The 23,316-nt window shown below is 41.7% G+C and overlaps 2 protein-coding genes across 2 annotated transcripts in view; both read right to left on the bottom strand.

Annotated features, from left to right (window-relative positions):
* desi2 (desumoylating isopeptidase 2) overlaps nucleotides 1–21,116 on the bottom strand; it is a 56,882-nt gene extending 35,766 nt beyond the window's left edge. Inside the window, exon 1 of the mRNA XM_043695417.2 lies at nucleotides 20,376–21,116. Coding sequence (XP_043551352.1) covers nucleotides 20,376–20,414 — 39 coding nt within the window. The 5' untranslated portion in view covers nucleotides 20,415–21,116. The remainder of the gene's footprint in view (nucleotides 1–20,375) is intronic.
* Nucleotides 21,117–22,799: 1,683 nt separating this feature from the next.
* Nucleotides 22,800–23,316, bottom strand: part of arv1 (ARV1 fatty acid homeostasis modulator) — a 44,802-nt gene continuing 44,285 nt past the window's right edge. Inside the window, exon 7 of the mRNA XM_087991164.1 lies at nucleotides 22,800–23,122. Coding sequence (XP_087847290.1) covers nucleotides 22,976–23,122 — 147 coding nt within the window. The 3' untranslated portion in view covers nucleotides 22,800–22,975. The remainder of the gene's footprint in view (nucleotides 23,123–23,316) is intronic.

The raw sequence follows: 23,316 nt of genomic DNA, 5'->3' as shown, positions 1-23,316 counted from the left end.
AGCACCCGAGCTACAAATCTTCTCACAAACTTTGAATATAAGACCTTTATCAGAGAGTTAAGATATTTTATAAAACTAAGCAAGAATACATTCCAGTGAAAAGGTGGACTTGATAAGAAGGATGAACCACCTGTGGTTAACAGAGGTGTTGAAGTAATAAATCCAATCCAAAACTTTGCATACAAAGCAAAACTAGTAACATGCCAGATGATCAGGAATTTGTATGAGGAATCAATAGCGGATGACTAAAAAACAAAAAAGGGAGAAACTGATTACGAGAGCAAATTGACAAGCAATATAAAAAAGGAGCAGCAAGAGCTTTTACAAGTATTTTAAAAGAAAGTAGCTGGAGTATAAGACCCTTGGAGAGTGCAAATGGGAAGCTGACCATCTGATTCAACCACAATTTCCAGGAAGAGGAATGGGTTGATGATTTGGGTGATGGAGTCTGTGGCAGGGACCAAAGACAACGGCTTCAGTTGTCCCAATGCCTTTACAGCCAATTAATAAACAACCACGTAACAGTATTGCAAAATATGTGCTGATTCAATACCAGACTGATGACTTGCGGTGAACAGATCATAGCTGGCCTGATAATTCCTTCCATTACTGGTCTTTGAAATGATAGGTGACAAATAAGCTAAATCACTTTATTACAACTATATAAAAGCTCCAGAAGCTACTGCAACTTGAATCAACTTGCACAGGTTTATTCAACACATATTACTATCAAATTCTACTCAAACATATCTTCAATTTTACATTTCAATGTTCAAGAACACAAACGTCATTAACACTACCAAAATATTTTGTCACCTATACTAATCACCCATTCCTCAAGAATGGATAGAAGCTAGAAATGCTAGCTGTTTACTCTTGGGTTTATCCTTTTCCCTCCTTTGTCTAACAAGACTCTTAAACACTCAAAAATTCTGGTCTCAAAACATTATTATGAGTCATGCTAATTTTAAAATTGCTTTTCTATAGTTTTTGGCAACCATTTCATTCCCTCTTCTAATACTCTATGTGCATTTTCTGTTAAAATTGACGAGAAATAAGCAACATCTCAGCTATGCTTCTGTCAACAATTAGGAATCCACCCTTCAAACTGTTAACATAAACATTTTTAGCATCATCGATTAAAAAAACAGTTTTAAAAATACCTGGTGAGGAGCAACATTTTAGGTAAAAATGTGCATAGATTTGGTTGAGGTAATACACGTGAAATACAACGAATATGTGAGCGAAGACAATGATGCATTTTTTGAACCAATCAAAATTTCTGAGGTGTGTGTGGGGCGGGGGGGGGGGGGGGGGAAATGGGTTGGTGGAGGAGAAAGACTGAGAAACACTAAAATATTTATTTAAGACCTTGAATGGATCAGATAGAATCCATATGGAAGCGATCATCTGTGTAAGAAATGGATAATGACCCTTACTAATGTTTTATAAACCTGATTCCACCAGCGAAATCAGCTTGCATTTGAAATAAAATTCAAGAAAATAAAACATTTTTAAAAATATATGTATTAAAAGAAAAATAATGTGCAGCTCAGTTCTTTTTATTCAAACGACAATCAATCAGCCTCTTGTGCAGCTTATAAAGATTACTGCATTTGTACTGCTTGTGTATTTTGTTGTCCAAACACAAAAATGACTGATTTACTGGCATACTGTTATGTAAACAGTTTATACATGAGGAACTATTCGTTTTTATAAATAAATCACAGTGCTATAGAAACAACTAAGTGGATAGATATGTTTCAGATCCTTTTTTCTATAAATTGGTTCCTGAATTCTTATAGAAACCACTGAAATGCTCAATAAAATGATTATTTTGCAAAATAATTTTGGAATTTACTATTTTCTATATTGTTTCTCCTAATTAGTTATGAAACCCCATTTTGCCTTCCAATGCCAGAATAATTGCACACAATCTTTAATTAATGTCACCTCAGCACTGTTTCCTGTCATTTCAGAACTAGAATTAACCATCGCCTTTGCAACCTTGCCACGAATTTCATCTTTCTACTTGGCTCCTATTTGGGCTAAAGCTCATCATTCTGAACTTCAATATTGTCCTTTGCATTGGGTTGAGTTTCTGCCCACATTTTTACTCTCCAATTTCAACTTATCTACTGCTAAAATAATCATCCATGTCTTCTGAAAGTTCTAGCCTCAAAATTTTCATAGTCTAACCTTCATTTCATCCAAAACTCAGTTGCCCACACTCTATTTCATTGATCTATTTCCATAAAGTGCTTTGCCTCCCCATCCCAAAACTTACCTTAAACCCAAATAACACCTCCCTGCTTGAACAGACATTATGACAATGTACTCTGCTTTAGGACACTTTCTGTATTGAAGTGACTACAGTACATGAATTGATGGTGTGTATAGTTTTCATTTATTTAGGTTACTTTGTAGAAGTGCTGCATGGTAGAAAGTGAGAATGAAGCTGTAATTTAACCACAGGATTCAATTACAGCCAGAAGCCATTTAATCCTTAGGTCACCGAATGCCTGCAGGATACACAAATTAATTTTCATATGTGTGGTTATTTTGAAGCAAGTTCTTTGAAAACAAATGTGCTGTATGCCTAACCTCAAAGTTTAATAACAGTTTTATAAACCATATTTCAAATTCCAAAAGTGCTTCAAAAAAAAAAAAAGGTCACAATTGGTACTCTGAACAGGAGTAGCCTAAGTAGACATGAAACAATGTCTGAATTGCACTACACAATTTCAATTCACTGCAACACTTGACATGCTTATAGTTCAGAGAGCAATGCTCAAGCAGACAGCTATATAGAGAAAGTTAGTCCAGGATGATAGGAACTACCAGCCACAGCTACCAGTGCCCAAATTGTCTCGTAACGATCCCGTCGATTAATGTTGGGAATATCTTGTGCTGACAGATTAGAGGACTTTGCTAACAATACCTCAGAGATGACCACGCAATTACACTTCAATATGATTTCTATTACTTACTACAGACTCTTGTGACATGCAATGTTTGTAATTTCTTACATGGCTCAGTTTTTCTCGTTCACAAATAGTCATTGTGTCAATTCATTTTGTAACGGAACTGTAGTTCCTCTGACCACTATTCAGTAAAATTTCTCAATATTGGTTAATTTGATTATATAAACCAAACCTATTTTCATTCCTTCTGTTTCGATAAATTTCAACAATTGCCTTTACCATTAGAGTTCTCGTGGCTGTGGACAAATGGTAGGATTATTTACTGGTTACCTAAGCTCATTATCTGACAACACATCATGCTGAAAGCAAAATCCATGGTTTAAGGAGATTTATATATGAATGTATTTGGACCTTATGAACATAGAATTGTATTCACCTTGCACAATGTGTCAATTCAGAGTCCACAGCTTTGCCTGGACTGCCATCACAGATGAATTTCAGCAACATGTTAAATTTTGAACCAGTTAGCAGGTTACACTAGAATGATAAACATCCACATTTATCAAGGGGAAGGGAAGCAAAGAAGGGAGAAGCATCATTTTAACAGCAAACAATATGCTGTGGTGCATTTCTCTTGCTTGCTGAAGAGAGCTGTAAAATAGGAGACAGCTCTTTTGGGGAAAATAATTGATGGGGAAATAAGGAAGAAAGAAAAATGAAGGCAACTCAATTTCTAGCTTTTCCACAATTTCAAACCCTGTAGATAAGGAAACCCATGCTAATTTTTAGAAAATCAGGTTTTCATTAAACTGAAATTTCAATTACTTGTTGGGGCAGGGAGAAATGAGGGGAGGACTGCCAATGTAATGTAGAATTGCAGAAATAAAACAAGAACTGCAGATGCTGGAAATCTGAAACAAGAACTGAAATTGCTGGAGAATTCAGCAGGTCTGGCAGCATCTGCAGATAGAAAGCAAAGTCAAGTTTCAGAAGAAGGGTCACTGGACCTGAAATGGTAACTCTATTTTCTTTCCACAGATGCTGCCATACTTGCTGAATTTTACTGGCAATTTTGGGCGAATTAGAGGGTCCTTGCTGACAGTATTTCTCTCCAGTCCTGTGGGTGTACCGATAACAAACAAGCCAAAACTGTTGAGGAAGGCAGCTCACCATTGCCTTCTTCAGGACAATTCGGAATATATTCTGGCCCCAATAGTTACACACTCATTGCCACTTTTTATTTTCTTCTGTGGAATGAGCCATTCAAAGCCATGGTGATTTTCTGGAGAATCCAGAAAGCTGGATTCATCTGCTCTCTGTATTATCCTACAAGTTTATTTCACTGAAGTGCTTAATTGCCTTTTGTGATCATTCATCACTGCTACTTCCACCACCCTTCATTGCCAGTGAGGTCATGGTAACTTAATGTAAAAAGCTTCTGCCTCTCAACACCCCATGTCTCTGGACCAAAACTTTAAATGTGCCCTCTCTGCCTTATACAACTTGCAAGTAGTGTTCCCAACGATCATAGATAGGATTATTACATGTCACAATCAGGTATCAGAAAGATTCTGTTCAGCCCATTCTCTGTGTTCTGGTATTTTGAAAATGCAGATTAATTAGCCCTGATATTTTTCCCTTCCTCATCTCAATCTACTTGCAAATGTTTCCCCTTCTTTGAACGTTTATTACTGAATCCGCTTTCATGCAGTATCTTCCAAACCCATAAATAAGTTCTGAATTAACAAAAAATATTCTCGTCTTGTTGCTAGTTTACTTGTCAACTGTTTTCAAACTGTGACCTTGGTTTCTGACTCATCTGCCACTGGAAACAATGTAACTGAGGAAAAACCATCCAAATCCCTCGAGACATTGAATAATTCCAGTGAATCACTCCTTATTCTTCTCTGATCAAAGAAACACAGTTTTTCTCGTCTGCTTTTCACATACATAGTATTGCGCATAATGAGTCAGAGGGTAGGATAGGCTGGTGAGGAGGCAATTAGAGGTTTTGACAAGAAAATGTTAAAATCATGGATGTCTTTGCTAAACGTTTATATATATATTTTAAAAATCATTAAAAAGATGAAGTTTTAAATGACACTACAGAACATGATCAATACAGTTGGGAGTCTACTGTATATGATAAAACTGGTTTTCTGTACATAATTTTATCTACTGCTTGGTTATTATTTTTGTAAAATCTCTTCTCTCTCCTTTTATCGGTCTCATTCAGCCTGTACATGACTCCAGTGCCATAAACTGTTCAAGGTTATAAACAAATGCAGAGATCTTGTATCTTATATCATAGTTCAACAGCTGTTGCAATGTAGACCTTTTAACAGCACAAGCAGTGAGCTGAATGACTTCCATGCTATCTTAATCTACCAATCCTGTCACAGAATCATGGAGAGCAAATGGTACTTGAATCCAGACTTCTGGCCCAGAGGTAGCTATCACTTCATCAAAAGAACTTGAAAAGAAAGCTAATGGTTAGGTTGCTAAGGTGCATATTTTGAAACTTCTGTTCGCACACTTTATGACTGGAGAAGATGAGACTTGAACGTGAGCATTTAAAGTAATTATAACATCCCACAAAGGTGTGCATGAATATATGAAATAAAGTACACCACAGAGATAAGGAGATATTAGATCAGATGATGAAAAGCCTGGTCAAAGAGTGTCTTAAAAGAGGAAAGTGAGGTAGAGGTGTGTAGGATTGGGAATTTCAGAGCTTAGGGTCAAGGAAACTATAGGTGTGACCATCAATGGCAAAGCAATTAATATCAGGGTTATTCAAGAGGGCAGAAAGAGATGAGCACAGATACCTCAGAAGGCTGGAGGGCTGGAGACCTTTACAGATGTACAAAAGCAACATACAGTAGTCACTTCAGACTCTGCACTTTACAACCTTCTGGACTTGGAATTAACACCTTCAAAATGTGAACCCACTCCCATTCCTTTCCTTTAACTTGCTGCACTCTCTGTCACCATGTCCTCTCTCCCCACCTGCCACTCCAGTGGGACTGTCTGTTCTTTCCTGTTTGGCAGTTAGACACATCGCTGTTCTGCCATTCTCACATCCATATCACTTAATCTGCACTGTCAGCACTCTTTCTACCCAGAACTCCACTCCTCCGCTGTTGCATAAGTGCTGCCCCTCCACACTTCACGTCAGCTCCGATGAAGAGTCATATAGACTCGAAACTTTAGCTTGCCGCCGCCTGACTTGCTGTGATTTCCAGCGTTTTAAAATTTTCAATACTGCAGTCACTGATGTGTCAGCTCGTGAGGTGGGGACTGGTAGTGGGAACTCAGTACTTCCTTAAAAAATAAAGACCACTAGTCCTGAGCCTATTGGAAGAAAGACGGAGCCATCAGATATGTGTATGAAACACACAGAATTAAGGCTAAGACCACTGGGATAAAACTGTAGTTCATTCATCAATGTATGACACAGTAAATACACATGGTCTTTTCCCGGGGGGGAGGGGGAGTCTAGAACTAGAGGGCATTAGTTTAGGGTGAGAGGGGAAAGATTTAAAAGAGACCTAAGGTGCAACTTTTTAATGCAAAGGGTGGTGTGTGTATGGAATGAGCTGCCAGAGGAAGTGGACAGAGACAAAAAAAAACTGTAGATGCTGGAATCAAGGTGGACAGGCAGGAGGCTGGAAGAACACAGCAAGCCCCCCAGGCAGCATCAGGAGCAGTCTGTAAACCCCAAAACGGTGACTTCTCCATCTCCTGATGCTGCCTGGCTTGCTGTGTTCTCCCCCTCCTGCTTGTCTGCAGAGGAAGTGGTGGAGGCTGGTACAATTACATCATTTAAAAGACATCTGGATGGTTATATGAATAGGAAAGGTTTAGAGGGATATGGGCCAAATGCTGGCAAATGGTTAGGTTGCGATTTCTGGTCAGCACGGACAAGTTGGACCAAAGGGTATGTTTCCGTGTTGTACAACTCCAAGACTATGTTATTGTTCTTGTTATGAGATGCCAATGCACTTAGGCATCAGAAACACTTAGAAAGACCCCCAGTATCATTAATAAGCAGATATCAGTATTCAAATTTTCAAGCTGGTTTACAATTATCAGGTTTTTTTTTACTTAAGTGTGTGCAAAGTATACAGACTTCTTTAAGTAGCTGATGTTTACCTCAGATATGTTGGACTTTTCATATGCTGTACTGGTTTTCCAAATCAAATTACCCAAATCTCTATCAAGAACAACACCATATGCAGATCTATTTGCTACTGGTTTTGCGTGCAACAAACAATGTCACAAAAAAAATCACAAAGTACTCTATTCATTTATTTACTGACACTTTACAAGCACAAGTTACTCAGCCAAGTTCACTAAGAGATATATTCATCCCATGTCAGCACATGCCTATGCACAAGCTGTATAATGTCGAAAAGTGTGGCAGTGGAAAAGCAAGCAGGAAAGGCAGCATCCAAGGAGGAGAAATCAATGTTTTGGGCATAAGGAACGTTAGTGGGGGCAGGGTAGCTGGGAAGGCGATATAAGGATGGAGGTGGGGGTCGATGGTGATATGTTGGAGGGGAGGATGGAACGGATAGTTGGGAAGGAAGATGGACAAGTAGGACCGCTCAAGAGGGTGGTGCCGAGTTGGAGGGTTGGACCTGGGATGAGGTGAAGGAAGGGGAGATGAGGAAACTGGTGAAGTTGATGTTGATGCAGTGTAGTTGGAAGATCCTAAGGTGGAAAATGAAGTCTTCTTTCTCCAGGCGTTGGGTGGCTTGGATTTGGCATTGGTGTCAGCCCAGAACTTGCATGCCCTTGGCAGAGAGCGCGGGGCGGGGGTGTTGAAGAGGTCAGCCACAGGGCAGTGGGGTTGTTTGGTGCGTATGTCCCCACCCAAGATTTCTGATGAAGAGCTTATGCCAGAAATGTCGATTCTCCTGCTCCTTGGATGCTGCCTGATCTGCTGCGCTTTTCCAGTGCCACACTTTTCAGCTTTGATCGCCAGCATCTGCAGTCCTCGCTGTATCATAAGTTGCACAATGGGTGGGAATAAACTTTGATATTTTGTCACAACGTGAACTATGAAGGCATAATTGTATAGAAGCAAATCCCTACATTTATCAGCAATTATAAGCTGAAAGTGGGAAATTCAATTTTAACATTAAGGTCGGCATATGAAGAGCCAAAAGAGGTATTGGTGAATGTGTTCTAACTGTACTACAGCGATTCAGGTGCAAGGGAATCAGCTTGCATTTAGCCCCCAGTGGGCAATACAGTACTGAGTATGCACATATACCAGTATCAATAACACTAAAAGATATCTGTACAGTTCATACCTTATTTTTCTGCATTTTTGATTTGTTGACCGAAATGGGAATAGGATCGTTATGTAACTAAAGATTATAGAATGGATAGCTGCACATTTTAAAAGCAAGCTAGTAACACTTATTGTAAGTGTTGTTTACACAATTGCTTGTTCAAGCAGTGGTAGCAGGTTATTGCAGACAAACTGGCATTGAGAATGGGTACAAAGTGAGATTTGGCCAACAACTGGTAGCTGATTGGTCTGTAAAGTGGTGACCAGTTGTTGACAACAAAGGTGCTCTGCCTATCAACAACTACGAGCGGCAGGTAGCTGAACAGCTTATGGCTGTTCGTGATAAAGCCGGAAGCTTCCAGAAGTTAGGAAGTACAGCTGTTGACGTTTTCTCCAGAGCAAAAAGGACCTAAAACCGGAAGAAAGCCAGTTTATTTTCCTCCCACCAGCTGCTGCAAGCTGCGGCTCTTAACCAGTAAGTCAGACTTTGTAATTTGTGTATCTGGAGAAAATAAATCGATGAATGGCAAATCCTGACAAGCTGAAAGGATCATCTCAGCAAACTCTAAGGATGGGAACCACTGAACAGCGTTCTCAGATCTACATCCAACCATGATGCCAATGCTTTCCTTTGTGCCTATGAGTATGTATCAGGGATTATAGTTTTAAACAGCCAAGTCATGTGTCATCAGGTTATAGCTGTCTACCTGTTCCTCGGACCTAACTACTTATAATAAATAGTAATTCCTGTTAAGTACTGAAACTTAAGTCTGTGCTTTTCATCAACGTGGATCTAAACAACTCTAGGAATAGTGGGGCTTGATTTCAAGTGTGCTTTCCCTGTGAAGTGTGACAAATTATTTTAAATCATAGCAAGTAAAGTTAATGAGTGAATTATTTCCACACTAATATCAATTTGAAGCATCATAAAAGATTTCTGGTTCAAAAGGCAGCAGCTATGCAACTGATATGGTCCTGAATTTATAACCCAAACTGCACCTGAATTTATAACCCAAGATCCATTCACATCTGCGTATATCTATATGCATTCTACATAGTAACATTCTAGAAAGGAACAGTCAAGTGTTCAGCCGAATATTTATTTTATTAAGTGATAATGAAAGGAACTTTGCCAAGAGATGAGGTTAACTCCCTCTTCGAATGTTACTACAGAATCATTGTCATCCATTTGAATCCTGTCAAAAGATGGAGATTTAATATCTGACCAGAAAAACATTACTCCAACAATGAAATAATCCATAAGCACCTTCCCAAATGGGCAGACTAGATCTGAAGTTAAATTATGACCTAGGATATTAACTTACCTTAATGGCAGAGTGAGATTATTACATTGTCTAGCCTGATTGTAGCAGCAACAAATTTCTCTCCTTTACTTGTATGAGTTCGTCTATGTTATGAGACTTAATTTTCAAAAATGAATTATTTTCATGGAGTTGGGCATGGTTAACAAAGGTAGCATTTAGCACTCATTTCTTAAATAACAGACACCACTCTTCTTAAGGCCTCACCAACTGCATCATTTCCAAGATTGACACTCTAATGTTTTGTACGGAATTGCTTTCCAGAGCTCCACAGTGCATATCCTATCTTACGGTAAGTTCCACTTGTAGGTACGCCCAATTTCAATCAATTTAACATGACCCAAGAATAGACAGGACTGGCAACTTAATGTTTCAGGGTATAAATAATATAGGAAGAATAGAAAAGGTTTGGGGGGGGGTCAAGGGAGAATCAGAAAAGTGGCTTTTGTTTTGGGATAACATGGCTGTCCTTAAGGAGGATACTCATGGGTGTACTCCAGTGAAGATATTTGGGTGGAGCTGAAAAATTATCCCTTATTGGGATTATACTACAGCTTCCCCCACCCCAAATAGTCAGCAGGAAATTGAGAACCAAATTTGGAAGGAAATCTCAATCTATACGCATAATAGGCTTGTACTGGTAGGAGATTTTAAATTTTCAAACACAGACCAAAACTGCCATAGTATTAAAGGCTTGGATGGAGAGGAATTTAAGTGGGTACAAGAAAAATATCTTATTTAGTATGTGGATGTACCGATTAGAGAAGGAGCAAAACCTTTTCTTCTCCTGGGAAATAAGGCAGGGTAAGTGATGAAGGGAAAAGGTTGAGATTCTGAAGGGAGATTACAGAGAGGAATTTAAAAAGGAGGTCCTCAAGAATAGTAATATCTGGATTACTCCCAGTGTTACAAAAAAGCTAGTGAGGGCAGGAATAGGAGGAGGAGGTGAGGTCTGCAGATGCTGGAGATCAGAGCTGAAAATGTGTTGCTGGAACAGCGCAGCAGGTCAGGCAGCATCCAGGGAACAGGAGAATCGATGTTTCGGGCATAAGCCCTGAATTTCCTGAAGAAGGGCTTATGCCCGAAACGTCGATTCTCCTGTTCCCTGGATGCTGCCTGACCTGCTGCGCTGTTCCAGCAACACATTTTCAGCAGGAATAGGAGGATAGAGCAGATGAATGCATGGCTGAGGAGCTGGTGTATGGGAGAAGGATTCACATTTTTGGACCACTGGAATCTCTTTTGGGGTAGAAGTGACCTGCACAAGAAGGACGGTTTGCACCTAAATTGTAAGGGGACTAATATACTGGCAGGAAGATTTGCTAGAGCTGCTTGGGAGGATTTAAACTAGTAAGGTGGGGGGGGTGACCCAGGGAGATAGTGAGGAAAGAGATCAATCTGAGACTGGTACAGTTGAGAAGAGAAGAGAGTCAAACAGTCAGGGCAGGCAGGGACAAGGTAGGACTAATAAACTAAACTGCATTTATTTCAATGCAAGGGGCCTAACAGGGAAAGCAGATGAACTCAGGGCATGGTTAGGAACATGGGACTGGGATATCATAGCAATTACGGAAACATGGCTCAGGGATGGGCAAGACTGGCAGCTTAATGTTCCAGGATACAAATGCTACAGGAAGGATAGAAAGGGAGGCAAGAGAGATGGGGGAGTGGCGTTTTTGATCAGGGATAGCATTTCAGCTGTACTGAGGGAGGATATTCCCGGAAATACATCCAGGGAAGTTATTTGGGTGGAACTGAGAAATAAGAAAGGGATGATCACCTTATTGGGATTGTATTATAGACCCCCCAATAGTCAGAGGGAAATTGAGAAACTGAGACTTGTAAGGAGGTCTCAGCTATCTATAAGAATAATACGGTAGTTATGGTAGGGGATTTTAACTTTCCAAACATCGACTGGAACTGCCATAGTGTTAAGGGTTTAGATGGAGAGGAATTTCTTAAGTGCATACAAGACAATTTTCTGATTCAATATGTGGATATACCTACTAGAGAAGGTGCAAAACTTGACCTACTCTTGGGAAATAAGGCAGGTAACTGAGGTGTCAGTGGGGGAGCACTTTGGGGCCAGCGACCATAATTCTATTAGATTTAAAATAGTGATGGAAAAGGATAGACCAGATCTAAAAGTTGAAGTTCTAAATTGGAGAAAGGCCAATTTTGACGGTATTAGGCAAGAACTTTCAAAAGCTGATTGGGGGCAGATGTTCGCAGGTAAATGGACGGCTGTGGGAAGCCTTCAGAAATGAGATAACGAGAATCCAGAGAAAGTATATTCCTGTCAGGGTGAAAGGAAAGGCTGGTAGGTATAGGGAATGCTAGATGACTAAAGAAATGAGGGTTTGGTTAAGAAAAAGAAGGAAACACATGAAAGGTGCAGACAGGAAAGATCGAGCGAATCCTTAGAAGAGTATAAAGGAAGTAGGAGTACACTTAAGAGGGAAATCAGGAGGGCAAAAAGGGGACATGAGATAGCTTTGGCAAACAGAATTAAGGAGAATCCAAAGGGTTTTTACAAATATATTAAGGACAAAGGGATAACTAGGGAGAGAATAGGGCCCCACAAAGATCAGCAAGGCGGCCTTTGTGTGGAGCCGCAGAAAATGGGGGGGGGGGGGGGGGGGAGATACTAAACGAGCATTTTGCATCAATATTTACTGTGGAAAAGGGTATGGAAGATATAGAATGTAGGGAAATAGATGGTGACACCTTGCAAAATCTTGATCAGATGGGCCAATGGGCTGAGAAGTGGCAGATGAAGTTTAATTCAGATAAATGTGAGGTGCTGTATTTTGGGAAAGCAAATCTTAGCAGGACTTACATACTTAATGGTTAGGTCCTAGAGAGTGTTGCTGAACAAAGAGACTGTGGAGTGCAGGTCCATAGTTCCTTGAAAGTGGAGTCGCAGGTAGATAGGATAGTGAAGGCGGCGTTTGGTATGCTTTCCTTTATTGGTCAGAGTATTGAGTACAGGAGTTGGGAGGTCATGTTGCGGCTGTACAGGACATTGGTTAGGCCACTGTTGGAATATTGCGTGCAATTCTGGTCTCCTTCCTATTGGAAAGACGTGAAATGTGAAAGGGTTCAGAAAAGTTTTACAAGGATGTTGCCAGGGTTGGCGGATCTGAGCTACAGGGAGAGGCTGAACAGGCTGAGGCTGTTTTCCCTGGAGCGTCAGAGGCTGAGGGGTGACCTTATAGAGGTTTACAAAGTTATGAGGGGCGTGGATAGGATAAATAGACAAAGTATTTTCCCTGGAGTCGGGGAGTCCAGAACTAGAGGGCATAGGTTTAGAGTGAGAGGGGAAAGATATAAAAGAGACCTAAGGGGTAACTTTTTCATGCAGAGGGTGGTACATGAATGAAATGAGGTGCCAGAGCAAGTGGTGGAGGCTGGTACAATTGCAACATTTAAGAGGCATTTGGATGGGTATATGAATCGGAAGGGTTTGGAGGGATATGGGCCAGTGCTGGCAGGTGGGTCTAGATTGGGTTGGGATATCTGGTCGGCATGGACGGGTTGACCGAAGGGTCTGTTTTCCATGCTGTACATCTCTACGACTATCTCCACATACCCAAGAGCAGATATCAGGTCAATGATGAGAGAGATTCACGTAATGCTTTTGAATGTCAGAGGGTAGGGTGGTGTGACCAAATGTTCCCTTATTAAAGATGGTCATTGTCTGGCAATCATGACACACAAGTTGCACTAGTTATCAGCTCAAGACTGAACGTTGGACAAGTTTGTGGTCATGGATTACTTCAGATATGAAGAGTTACCAATAGAATTGAAGACTACGTAATTAGCAAATGTCCCTACTTTTGATCAAATGATGCACAGAAGGTTATTGATTAAGCCTCTGAAGACTTGGACCTTCCACTACTTTGTTGTTGATTGAGAGTACTGGGTAATTCTGACAATTAGTAATGGCATGGTCACAGTTATGGAGGCTAGTTTTATTTTATTCCAGGTTTATTTAGTTAACTGATTTTAAATTCGCCAGCTTGCATGGTGGGATTTGAACTAATGACTCCAGATTATCGTTCATGACACTGTATTACTAATTAGTAACATTACTACGCCAATGCTCTCATTCTTAAAGTGGGAAGTGAACAAGCATTTGAGAGAATTAAATGTATAGGGAAAGGGCAGTGAAATGGGATGAGCTTAGACACCTCCAACTGACGAGCTGAGATCAGAATTGTCCGGAAATAGCATGAAAGACTTTTAAAATATGCTGTGATTTCCTGAAATTTTCCTTCATAAGAACATCTGCCTGCGTTCACCATGGATTCTTATGTCAAGCTCACAACTGCAGGAAGCACTGAGAAATTCAACAAATGAATTGTTTCTTTTCAACCATGGTTGGAAACACATCTGAAACAAGAAGGGCAATTGATCTGAAATAGTACTGCCGGGTAGCCACCCAGATTACCTCCCAGATCTTCCAGTTGCAGAATGAGGGACAGCCAGCACAATTGCCAAATCATCCATGACAAAATTTATTGTTTGCTACTTTTTTGCAATGTATAAGCTGTTCAAATGCCATGAAATAGTCACCTTCCCCCTCCAGTTCTTTCTCCCATTTGTCTTCACTCCTTGGGATAATGTTAGCCTAAGCTATCCTGGGAGTGCCCAAGTGGCCATCATTCTTAGCTAAGCATTAGGAAACCCTATTGATCACACATTAACTGGGAGGGTATTAAAACTCACTTCAGTCCTGATCTCACAACTGCTACTGTTATGCCTCACTGGGAAATCAACCCTGCTATTACAGGAATCATCATAAAGATGAAAGACCTTATCAAACTATGCAAAATTTCCCAATTTGCCTATCTTTTGGACCCTGGTAGCAGCTCAGTTACTCTTGACCACAGGGTTCATTGAGATGAGCCATCTAGACTCTAAACATTAGCTTGCCCTCTCTCCATGGATGCTGTCTGACCTGCTGTGATCTCCAATATTGGTTGTTTTCAGTACAGATTCTAGCATCTGCAGTAATTTGCTCCTGCTTGGAAAAATGTGTAATAATCCTTCCCACAATCCTGTTTTCAAAAGCAGCCCCTTTCCCCATTTCTGTCCAATCAAAAAGAGAGACACTGTCTTTACACAATCACAGATACCCATTTGCCAATGCAACTTCCATCAACTGGACCAGTGAGCCGAGGAATGGTAATGGGAGTGTAATTTGTGAATGCAAGGTGTTGCATTTTGATAGGATAAACCAGCACAGGGCTTACACAGTTAATGTTAAGAGTTCTGGGGAATGTTGTCAAACAGGGAGATCCAGCGGTGAAGATACAAGGTTCCTTGAAAATGGTGTCACAAGTGCATGGGTGGTGAAGGTGGCATTGGGCACACTTGCCTTTTATCAGTCAGAGCATTGAGTACAGGATTGAGGGGTAATGTTACAGGAGAAAGTGAGGTCTGCAGATGCTGGAGATCAGAGCTGAAAATGTGTTGCTGGAAAAGCGCAGCAGGTCAGGCAGCATCCAGGGAACAGGAGAATCGACGTTTCGGGCATAAGCCCTTCTTCAGGAATGAGGAAAGTTTGTCCAGCAGGCTAAGATAAAAGGTATGGAGGAGGGATTTGGGGGAGGGGCGTCGGAAATGTGATAGGTGGAAAGAGGTCAAGGTGAGGGTGATAGGTCAGACTGGGGTGGGGGCGGAGAGGTCGGGAAGAAGATTGCAGGGTAGGAAGGCGGTGCTGAATTCGATGGATTAGACTGAGACAAGGTGGGGGGAGGGGAAATGAGGAAACTGGTGAAATCCGAGTTCATCCCTTGTGGTTGGAGGGTTCCTAGGCGGAAGATGAGGCGCTCTTCCTCCAACCGTCGTTTTGTTGTGGTCTGGCGATGGAGGAGTCCAAAGACCTGCATATCCTTGGTGGAGTGGAAGGGGGAATTGAAATGTTGAGCCACAGGGTGGTTGGGTTGGTTGGTCCAGGTGTCCCAGAGGTGTTCTCTGAAACGCTCCGCAAGTAGCCGGCCTGTCTCCCCAATATAGAGGGGGCCACATCTGGTGCAGAGGATGCAATAGATGATGTGTGTGGAGGTGCAGGTGAATCTGTGGTGGATATGGAAGTTTCCTTTGGGGCCTTGGAGGGAGGTGAGGGCGCAGGTATTGCACCTCCTGCGGTTGCAGGGGAAGGTGCCGGGAGTGGAGGTTGGGTTGGTGGGGGGTGTGGACCTGACGAGGGAGTCACGGAGGGAGTGGTCTTTACGGAATGCTGATAGGGGAGGGGAGGGAAATATATCCTTGGTGGTGGGGTCCGTTTAGAGGTGGCGGAAATGATAGCGGATGATGCGCTGAACATGGAGATTGGTGGGGTGGTAGGTGAGGACCAGTGGGGTTCTGTCCTGGTGGCGGTTGGAGGGGCGGGGCTCAAGGGCGGAGGAGCGGGAAGTGGAAGAGATGCGGTGGAGGGCATCGTCGACCACGTTGGGGGGGAAATTGCGGTCCTTGAAGAAGGAGGCCATCTGGTTTGTGCATTTTTGGAACTGGTCCTCCTGGGAGCAGATGCGGCGGAGTCGAAGGAATTTGGAGAATCGGATGGCGTTTTTACAGGGGGCAGGATGGGAGGAGGTGTAGTCCAGGTAGCTGTGGGAGTCGGTCGGTTTGTAATAGATGTCCGTGTTGATTCGGTCACCTGAGATAGAAATAGAAAGGTCGAGGAAGGGGAGGGAGGAATCTGAGACTGTCCAGGTGAATTTGAGGTCGGGGTGGAAGGTGTTGGTGAAGTGGATGAACTGTTCAACCTCCTCGTGGGAGCACGAGGCGGCGCCGATGCAGTCATCGATGTAGCGGAGGAAAAGGTGGGGGGTGGGGCCAGTGTAGTTGCGGAAGATGGATTGTTCCACATATCCTACGAAGAGGCAGGCATAGCTGGGGCCCATGCCGGTGCCCATGGCTACTCCTTTCGTTTGGAGGAAGTGGGAGGATTGGAAAGAGAAGTTGTTCAGGGTGAGGACCAGTTCAGTCAGTCGAAGGAGGGTGTCAGTGAAAGGGTACTGGTCGGTACGGCGGGAAAGAAAGAAGCGGAGGGCTTTGAGTCCTTCGTGATGGGGGATGGAGGTGTACAGGGACTGGATGTCCATGGTGAAAATAAAGCGCTGGGGACCGGGGAAGCGAAAATCATGGAGCAGGTGGAGGGCATGGGTGGTGTCCCGAACGTAGGTGGGGAGTTCTTGGACTAAGGGGGACAGGACGGTGTCAAGGTATGCGGAGATGAGTTACAGCTTTACGAGAAACTGGTAAAAGCTACATTTAGACTAATGTGTACAATTCTGGTCGTCTTTCTATAGAAAGGATGTTCTTAAACTGTAAAGGGTACAAAAAAAATTTACAAAGATGTTACCAAGACGAGAGAGTTTGAGCTATGAGGAAAGGCTGAGACTTTTTCCCCTGCAGTATAGGAGGCTGAGGAGTGACTTTATGTAGGTTTATCAAATCATATAGGGCATAGAAAAGGTGAATAGCCAAGGTCTTTTCCCCAAAACTAGACAGCATAGGTTTAAGGTTGAGAAGGGAAAGATTTAAAAGGGACCCAAGGGGCAACATTTTCACGGAGGGTAATGCCTATATGGAACGAGCTGCCAGAGGAAGTGGTACAGGCAAGTACAATTACATTTAAAAGACATTTGGATAGGTACATGGATAGGAAAGGTTTGCATATGGGCTAAATGCAGGCAAATGGGCTGAGATCATTTTAGGAATCCTGGATGGCATGGACGAGTTGGGCTGAAGGATCTGTTTCCATTTAACAAGGAAGAAGACTAGGAATCCTATTTTAATTACTTATGTCATGCCTGTAAGACAAATTAACTCAACACACAAAAGAATCAAACATGCAGCCTTCTAATCCACAGCCACATGGGGTACAGGCCATCATCAAGCTCAGAAAAAATGCAAAATTATCATAACTAGTCTGAATTTTAAAAACTGACCTCTGATGTAAATACTGCAGGATCAGGATCTAACCAAGGTACTTTAAGTAAAAACCTGTAGAGTTTCACTCATGTAACCTGTATTATAATCACATTGCACAATCACTGAAATATGATACAACTGGCTGTGCTCAGAATTCAGTCAAATTAAACCACAGGTGGTACACAGTGGAACAAGAGGTCTGCACCACCTGAATGCACGTTATCCAAATGTTAACGACATGGAATTATGCAGCTAATTTTGAGTGTACAATATTTGATGATTAAAGATGGCTCTTCTCTACATTCAAAACATAGTTCTGTCGTTAAACAATTTTCTAACAGAGTAAATAAGTGACTCCAACACAAAAACAAAAAATTGATAATGCATAGTTAGTACTCAGGTATAAAATGATCATTTTGATTTGCAGAATCATGTGCAGCAAAAATACGTACCATTAAACTTGTTAAAAAAAAGTTTCAGTTTTAATTTTGTTGCACAACCTGTTTAATAATATAGGACTACATAAATCTGCTTTGAATTCTGTAACCATGGAGTTAAATGTTATCCCAATATATCTGTACAATGGACTGGGATAAATGCTATTTGAAATCTTACAGCTGCCCAAGTAAGCAAAGGTAAGATGGATTCTGAAGTTAGCCAAAACTAATACTTGTTTATTAAACTAAGAACTTTAAATTTACTGAAATGCCATGTCTTTGATCTTCTGTATCTTCATCTTCCCCAATCACAATACAAACTCACCATTTTGGCTGTGAATTTCATATTAGTTTATTTCTGGGTCTGCCTGTGATCACCAACAAACACTACCAACTGTGTTTGTGTCCAGTTATGCTATACTCGTAGGCAAAGAGTAAACCATCTTGTGAAGAAGGAAGAATGCCACTTTATTTATTTTGTGCTCCCATTACAAAGTTAATTATGTAATACAAATGATACATTAGCCTTCACTGGTCTAAGATGCAAAATATTCAACTGGTGTACCAACTGAATTCCTTTGTGGCATCAGTTGTGGTTCAGTTGGTAACACTCTCACTTGAGTCACAAGGTTTCTGATTCAAGTTCTCTTCAGGCTTAACATCTCAGGTGAGATGTTAAATTGACACTCAATCTGCTTCCTTGGGTGGCTATGAAAGAACTTATTGCACGTCTGTGAAGCACAGGGGCAGTTATCCCTGGTGTCCTGCCAGTATTTACCCCTCACTCAACATCACAAAGCAGGTTATCTGTTCCTCGTCGCATTGGTTTTTGTGGGAACTTGTTGCACACAACATGGCTGCCACATTTCATGCATTACAACTGTGACTACACATTTTTTAAAAAGTCCTTCATTTTCTGCAAAGCAATTTGAGACACACAAGTGATAGTGTAAAAGGGCATAAAAGCTTTTCTACTATTGGAGTACAAGAAGAGAAAATATACTATCTGTGGTTGGCAGAGCATGCAAATCCATTCTATAGTGGCTCAAAACATTAGCAATTACAAGTTCTTACCCCTAACTCGACCACAATGGGAACTTGAACATACATTCCTCTTGTCTGATACTAGCTTCTCACACGGGAATTATTAAAAGGCAAATTAGGTGACTAAATTCTTCTAAGTCACACCCCTGACACTTTCCCTTTTGTAATGAACAATCTCACTAAACATAAATGATACAATAATACCTATAATTCAATCTATATTGACCGTTAAAACTGATGTTAGTCTTTGGGGAAGATTAGTTCCTCTGCTCACTGGGTAGCGACTATATTATTCCCAAATGAAGACTGAACACTGGTAGTCATTCCCCTATATTGAACTGGTAAAACCTTTCAGGGGTGGAGGTTGACAAGACAAGAGACAAATTAATTCAGTTAAACCTACATCTTGTCATAACACCAAACTGATCCAATTGATTCAACCATTGTAAAATAATTGAAGCTCCCTGATACGGGAGTCACTAGGGATGGAGTCTTCAGTCTTTTGTGGATCTTTCCACTTTGAGTTTTAAATATTAACAAGATGGATACGATAGTGTTATTATGCAACTCTAAATACATTAAACTCCCATAGGACTAGAAAGAAAAATAGATTATTTGAGCTAAGTTTGATAAAATTCACAAAGGGTGTGCTTCAAACTTCAGGATTCAATTTATTCAACAAAAACTACGATGATCTCAAACACAAAATGGTGAGATTGTTGACAAATGAAAGAAATGAATATAGTGTCACTAATAATTTAAAAGAAACATTTTAACTTTTAATGGAAAACACGCTTTGGACGAGGTTTTTAGACTCAAAGTTTCCACTTCAGACGGGATTTCCACAATTATTTTAACCACAAACCACATCTTGTTGAAAAGGAAGGCGAGGAGATGCCTTTATTCGAACAAGTCATTACACAATAGCGAAGCAGTTGTAAGGACAAACTGTTCGATGATGGGAATTTAACTTTTAAATGACAGATCAAACAAAATCTGAAACGAGATAATAACTGAAGTGGATTTACTTCAGTTAAGGCAGAGTAGAGCCCTTAAATTGCAAGCTACAGTTATTATGTATACGTGTGTTTGGATGTATAACTGTTGACACACAGAAGTGTGCCGTTTGTATGAACAAATATAGGAGCTGGCGTGAGTCTTCAAGTAATTTTCTTTTAGATCTGCCTCACTTTTGGGGGTCCTATATTTATTGATGTTATATTTGCAGCAATACAACACACACATTGGGACAGTTTAAACAAAATGCATATACATTTATTGTCCAATGCACAACGCGCACACAAACACAAGCTGAGGTTAGTGTCGGAGTGAAATTCCGAGCACACTGAGGGTTAAAGAAAGAGTCGCCAATCCCCCCTCCTCCTCCTCCCCCACTCACCATGTCGTACACGTTGAGGATCACTAACTCGTTGGCCATTCTTTCCCCGAGCCGGCGGCCGGCGCAGGCTGGGCTTCCCCTTTACTCTCCCGCCGCTTCCTTGCGTTTTTCCTCTCCTCCTCCGCCGGGCGACGAGAGGAGAGGACGCCGTCTCCGCCGCCAACCGCCGGTCCACCAGCAACGGCGCGCCAACTCCTCTACCGCATCCGATCTCCGCTCGCCCCCATGGTCGGCGGACAAAATAAAAAGGTGGAAGCCGTTCCTCGACCCTCCGCACCGCCCGGGGGCGGCATAACAGGAGGAACTCGTTCAGAAAACTGGCGGCAGTGGCGGTGGCGGTGGCGGTGACGGCAGCTCAAACCTCCGCACCGCTCGGGGGCGCCAAGGCAGGCGATGTCAGTGACATGGTGGGTGGTGGTGGTAAAAACCGAAACCTGCACACCGCGCGGGGGCGCCACATCAGGAATGGTGATGATGGAAACAGAAACCACAGGAGAGGGCGCGATTTCGATTCGCAGCGACACCAAGCGTCAGGCGAACGGAAGAGCAGGGCGAAGCTGTCATCGGGATTTGGATGAACTTATTGTAAATTAATCAAGAGGACCACTTTTTGAACCTGCGGGTGATACCGTCATTCCAACACTGTTATAAACGTCCTAGCGTTGCATTAATCTACTATTAATTTTCACAGTTAAAAATCACAACACCAGGTTATAGTCCAACAGGTTTAATTGGAAGCACACTAGCTTTCAGAGCGATGCTTCTTCATCAGGTGATAGTGGAAGGCTCGATCGTAACAGAATTTATAGCAAAAATTTGCAGTGTGATGTAACTGAAATTATACATTGAAAAATTGATTGTCTGTTAAGCCTTTCATCTGTTAGAATGCAGTGATAGTTTCACTTTCATGTGTAAATCACAAAACCTTTTTTTAAAAAGTTGCATTCTCGGGTTAGCTGTTAACAATGGTGATAGCTAGACAATATGTTGAAGGTGTTAGCCCCCTGTGTTCTCTGTCTATGACCTGATGTTTAGATTGATTCTAATCTAAAAAGTGAGATAACAGAGTTTTACATAAATTCATACAGTTTTTGAGCTCAGAGTTCTACATGAATGTATGAAGTTTTTGAGCAAAGTGCAATGTAACTCTGCAAGTACAAATTCACAACGCAAAATAGATGTGTGCATGTGGGTCTTTGTCTGTCTGTGTGTGTGTCTGTCTGGGGTGGGGGCTTGTGAGTGTGAGAAAGTGTGTGTGGAAACCGAGCAAAGGCTACGACAACGGATGAATGGGCACCGCACAACAATCAACAGACAGGAGGGTTCCCTCCCAGTTGGGGAACACTTCAGTGGTCCAGGACATTTAGCCTCGGACCTTCGGGTGACCATCCTCCAAGGTGGACTTCGGGACAGGCAGCAGAGGAAAGTGGCTGAGCAGAGGCTCATACCCATAGGGAGGGCTTCAACCGGGACCTTGGGTTCATGTCACATTACAGGTGATCACCAATGCACTACACACACATTCTCACATACACGGACACAGGTACACACAGACACCCACACACACTCCCTCAAAGACTTAAGACACTCTGCACTCATACACACACACTTTCTCACACTCACAACCCCCACCCCAGATAGACACACACACAGACAGACAAAGACCCACAAGCGCACACATATTTTGTGGGGTGAATTTGTACTTGCAGAGTTACATTGCACTTTGCTCAAAAACTGCATACATTCATGTAGAACTCTGAGCTCAAAAACTGCATGAATTTATGTAAAACTCTGTTATCTCACTTTTTAGATTAGAATCAATCTAAACATCAGGTCATAGACAGAGAACACAGGGGGCTAACAACTTCAACATATTGTCTAGCTATCACCATTGTTAACAGCTAACCCGAGAATGCAACTTTAAAAAAAAGGTTTTGTGATTTACACATGAAAGAAGTGAAACTATCACTGTATTCTAACAGATAAAAGGCTTAACAGACAATCAATTTTTCAATGTATATTTTCAGTTATATCACACTGCAAATTTTTGCTATAAATTCTGTTACGATCGAGTCCTCCACTATTACTTGATGAAGGAGCGTCGCTCCGAAAGCTAGTGTGCTTCCAATTAAACCTGTTGGACTATAACCTGGTGTTGTGTGATTTTTAACTTTGTACACCCCAGTCCAACACCGGCATCTCCAAATCATTAATTTTCACAATACTGTCAAATAGAACGAGTTCCAGTATCTCAAATGTCTCTGCTGTTCTGCGCCCTAAAGCTGAGTGAACCTGGTTTGTTAATTGAAGATTCTTTTCTCAGATCTTTAACTCCAGATCACTGCTGCCTGCAATTTAGTGCTAGATTGCTGCCCTTACCTACTCCAGTCAAAAAGTTTACCCAGAGCAAATAAAGAATTTCTTAAATACAAATTAACAATTAAACGCTGCAAGTACTGCATGTTCAGGTGTGCAGCACTGCATCAGTTCTGAAATAGCTTTCATTGTTCAACCTAATGTGGCCGTGAATTGTGCTCCATCGAAACAATAAAGATACTGGTAATTGTGCAGGTTATTACATAAATATTTGGCAATTTATTTCATTTCTTTACTGTTGTAAGTTTCAGTGCCCCCATCACAACAACTACGGTCACTATAGAAGTTGCGAGAAAGATCCATGGCAGTTTGCCGGTGTTAAATGTTCTTGAATGGTGACGCCATTTTCGAGGTTTCTGAACTGCAGTGGACTGTCATAAATAAAAACAGGAAGTTAGAGAATCAGGGTGCAAAATAGTGTTTCATGTCGTCAAATGCATAAATTGGAACTAAACAGTAATGAATGGGCGGCACGGTGGCACAGTGGTTAGTACTGCTGCCTCACAGCGCCAGAGACCCGGGTTCAGTTCCCGCCTCAGGCGACTGACTGTGTGGAGTTTGCACA

This window comes from Chiloscyllium plagiosum, unplaced genomic scaffold (genome assembly GCF_037043375.1).
Source record: "Chiloscyllium plagiosum isolate Xiang-an unplaced genomic scaffold, Cpla_swu_hap1 HiC_scaffold_10, whole genome shotgun sequence".
NCBI lineage: Eukaryota > Metazoa > Chordata > Chondrichthyes > Orectolobiformes > Hemiscylliidae > Chiloscyllium > Chiloscyllium plagiosum.
This window is presented reverse-complemented; position numbering and strand designations above follow the sequence as displayed.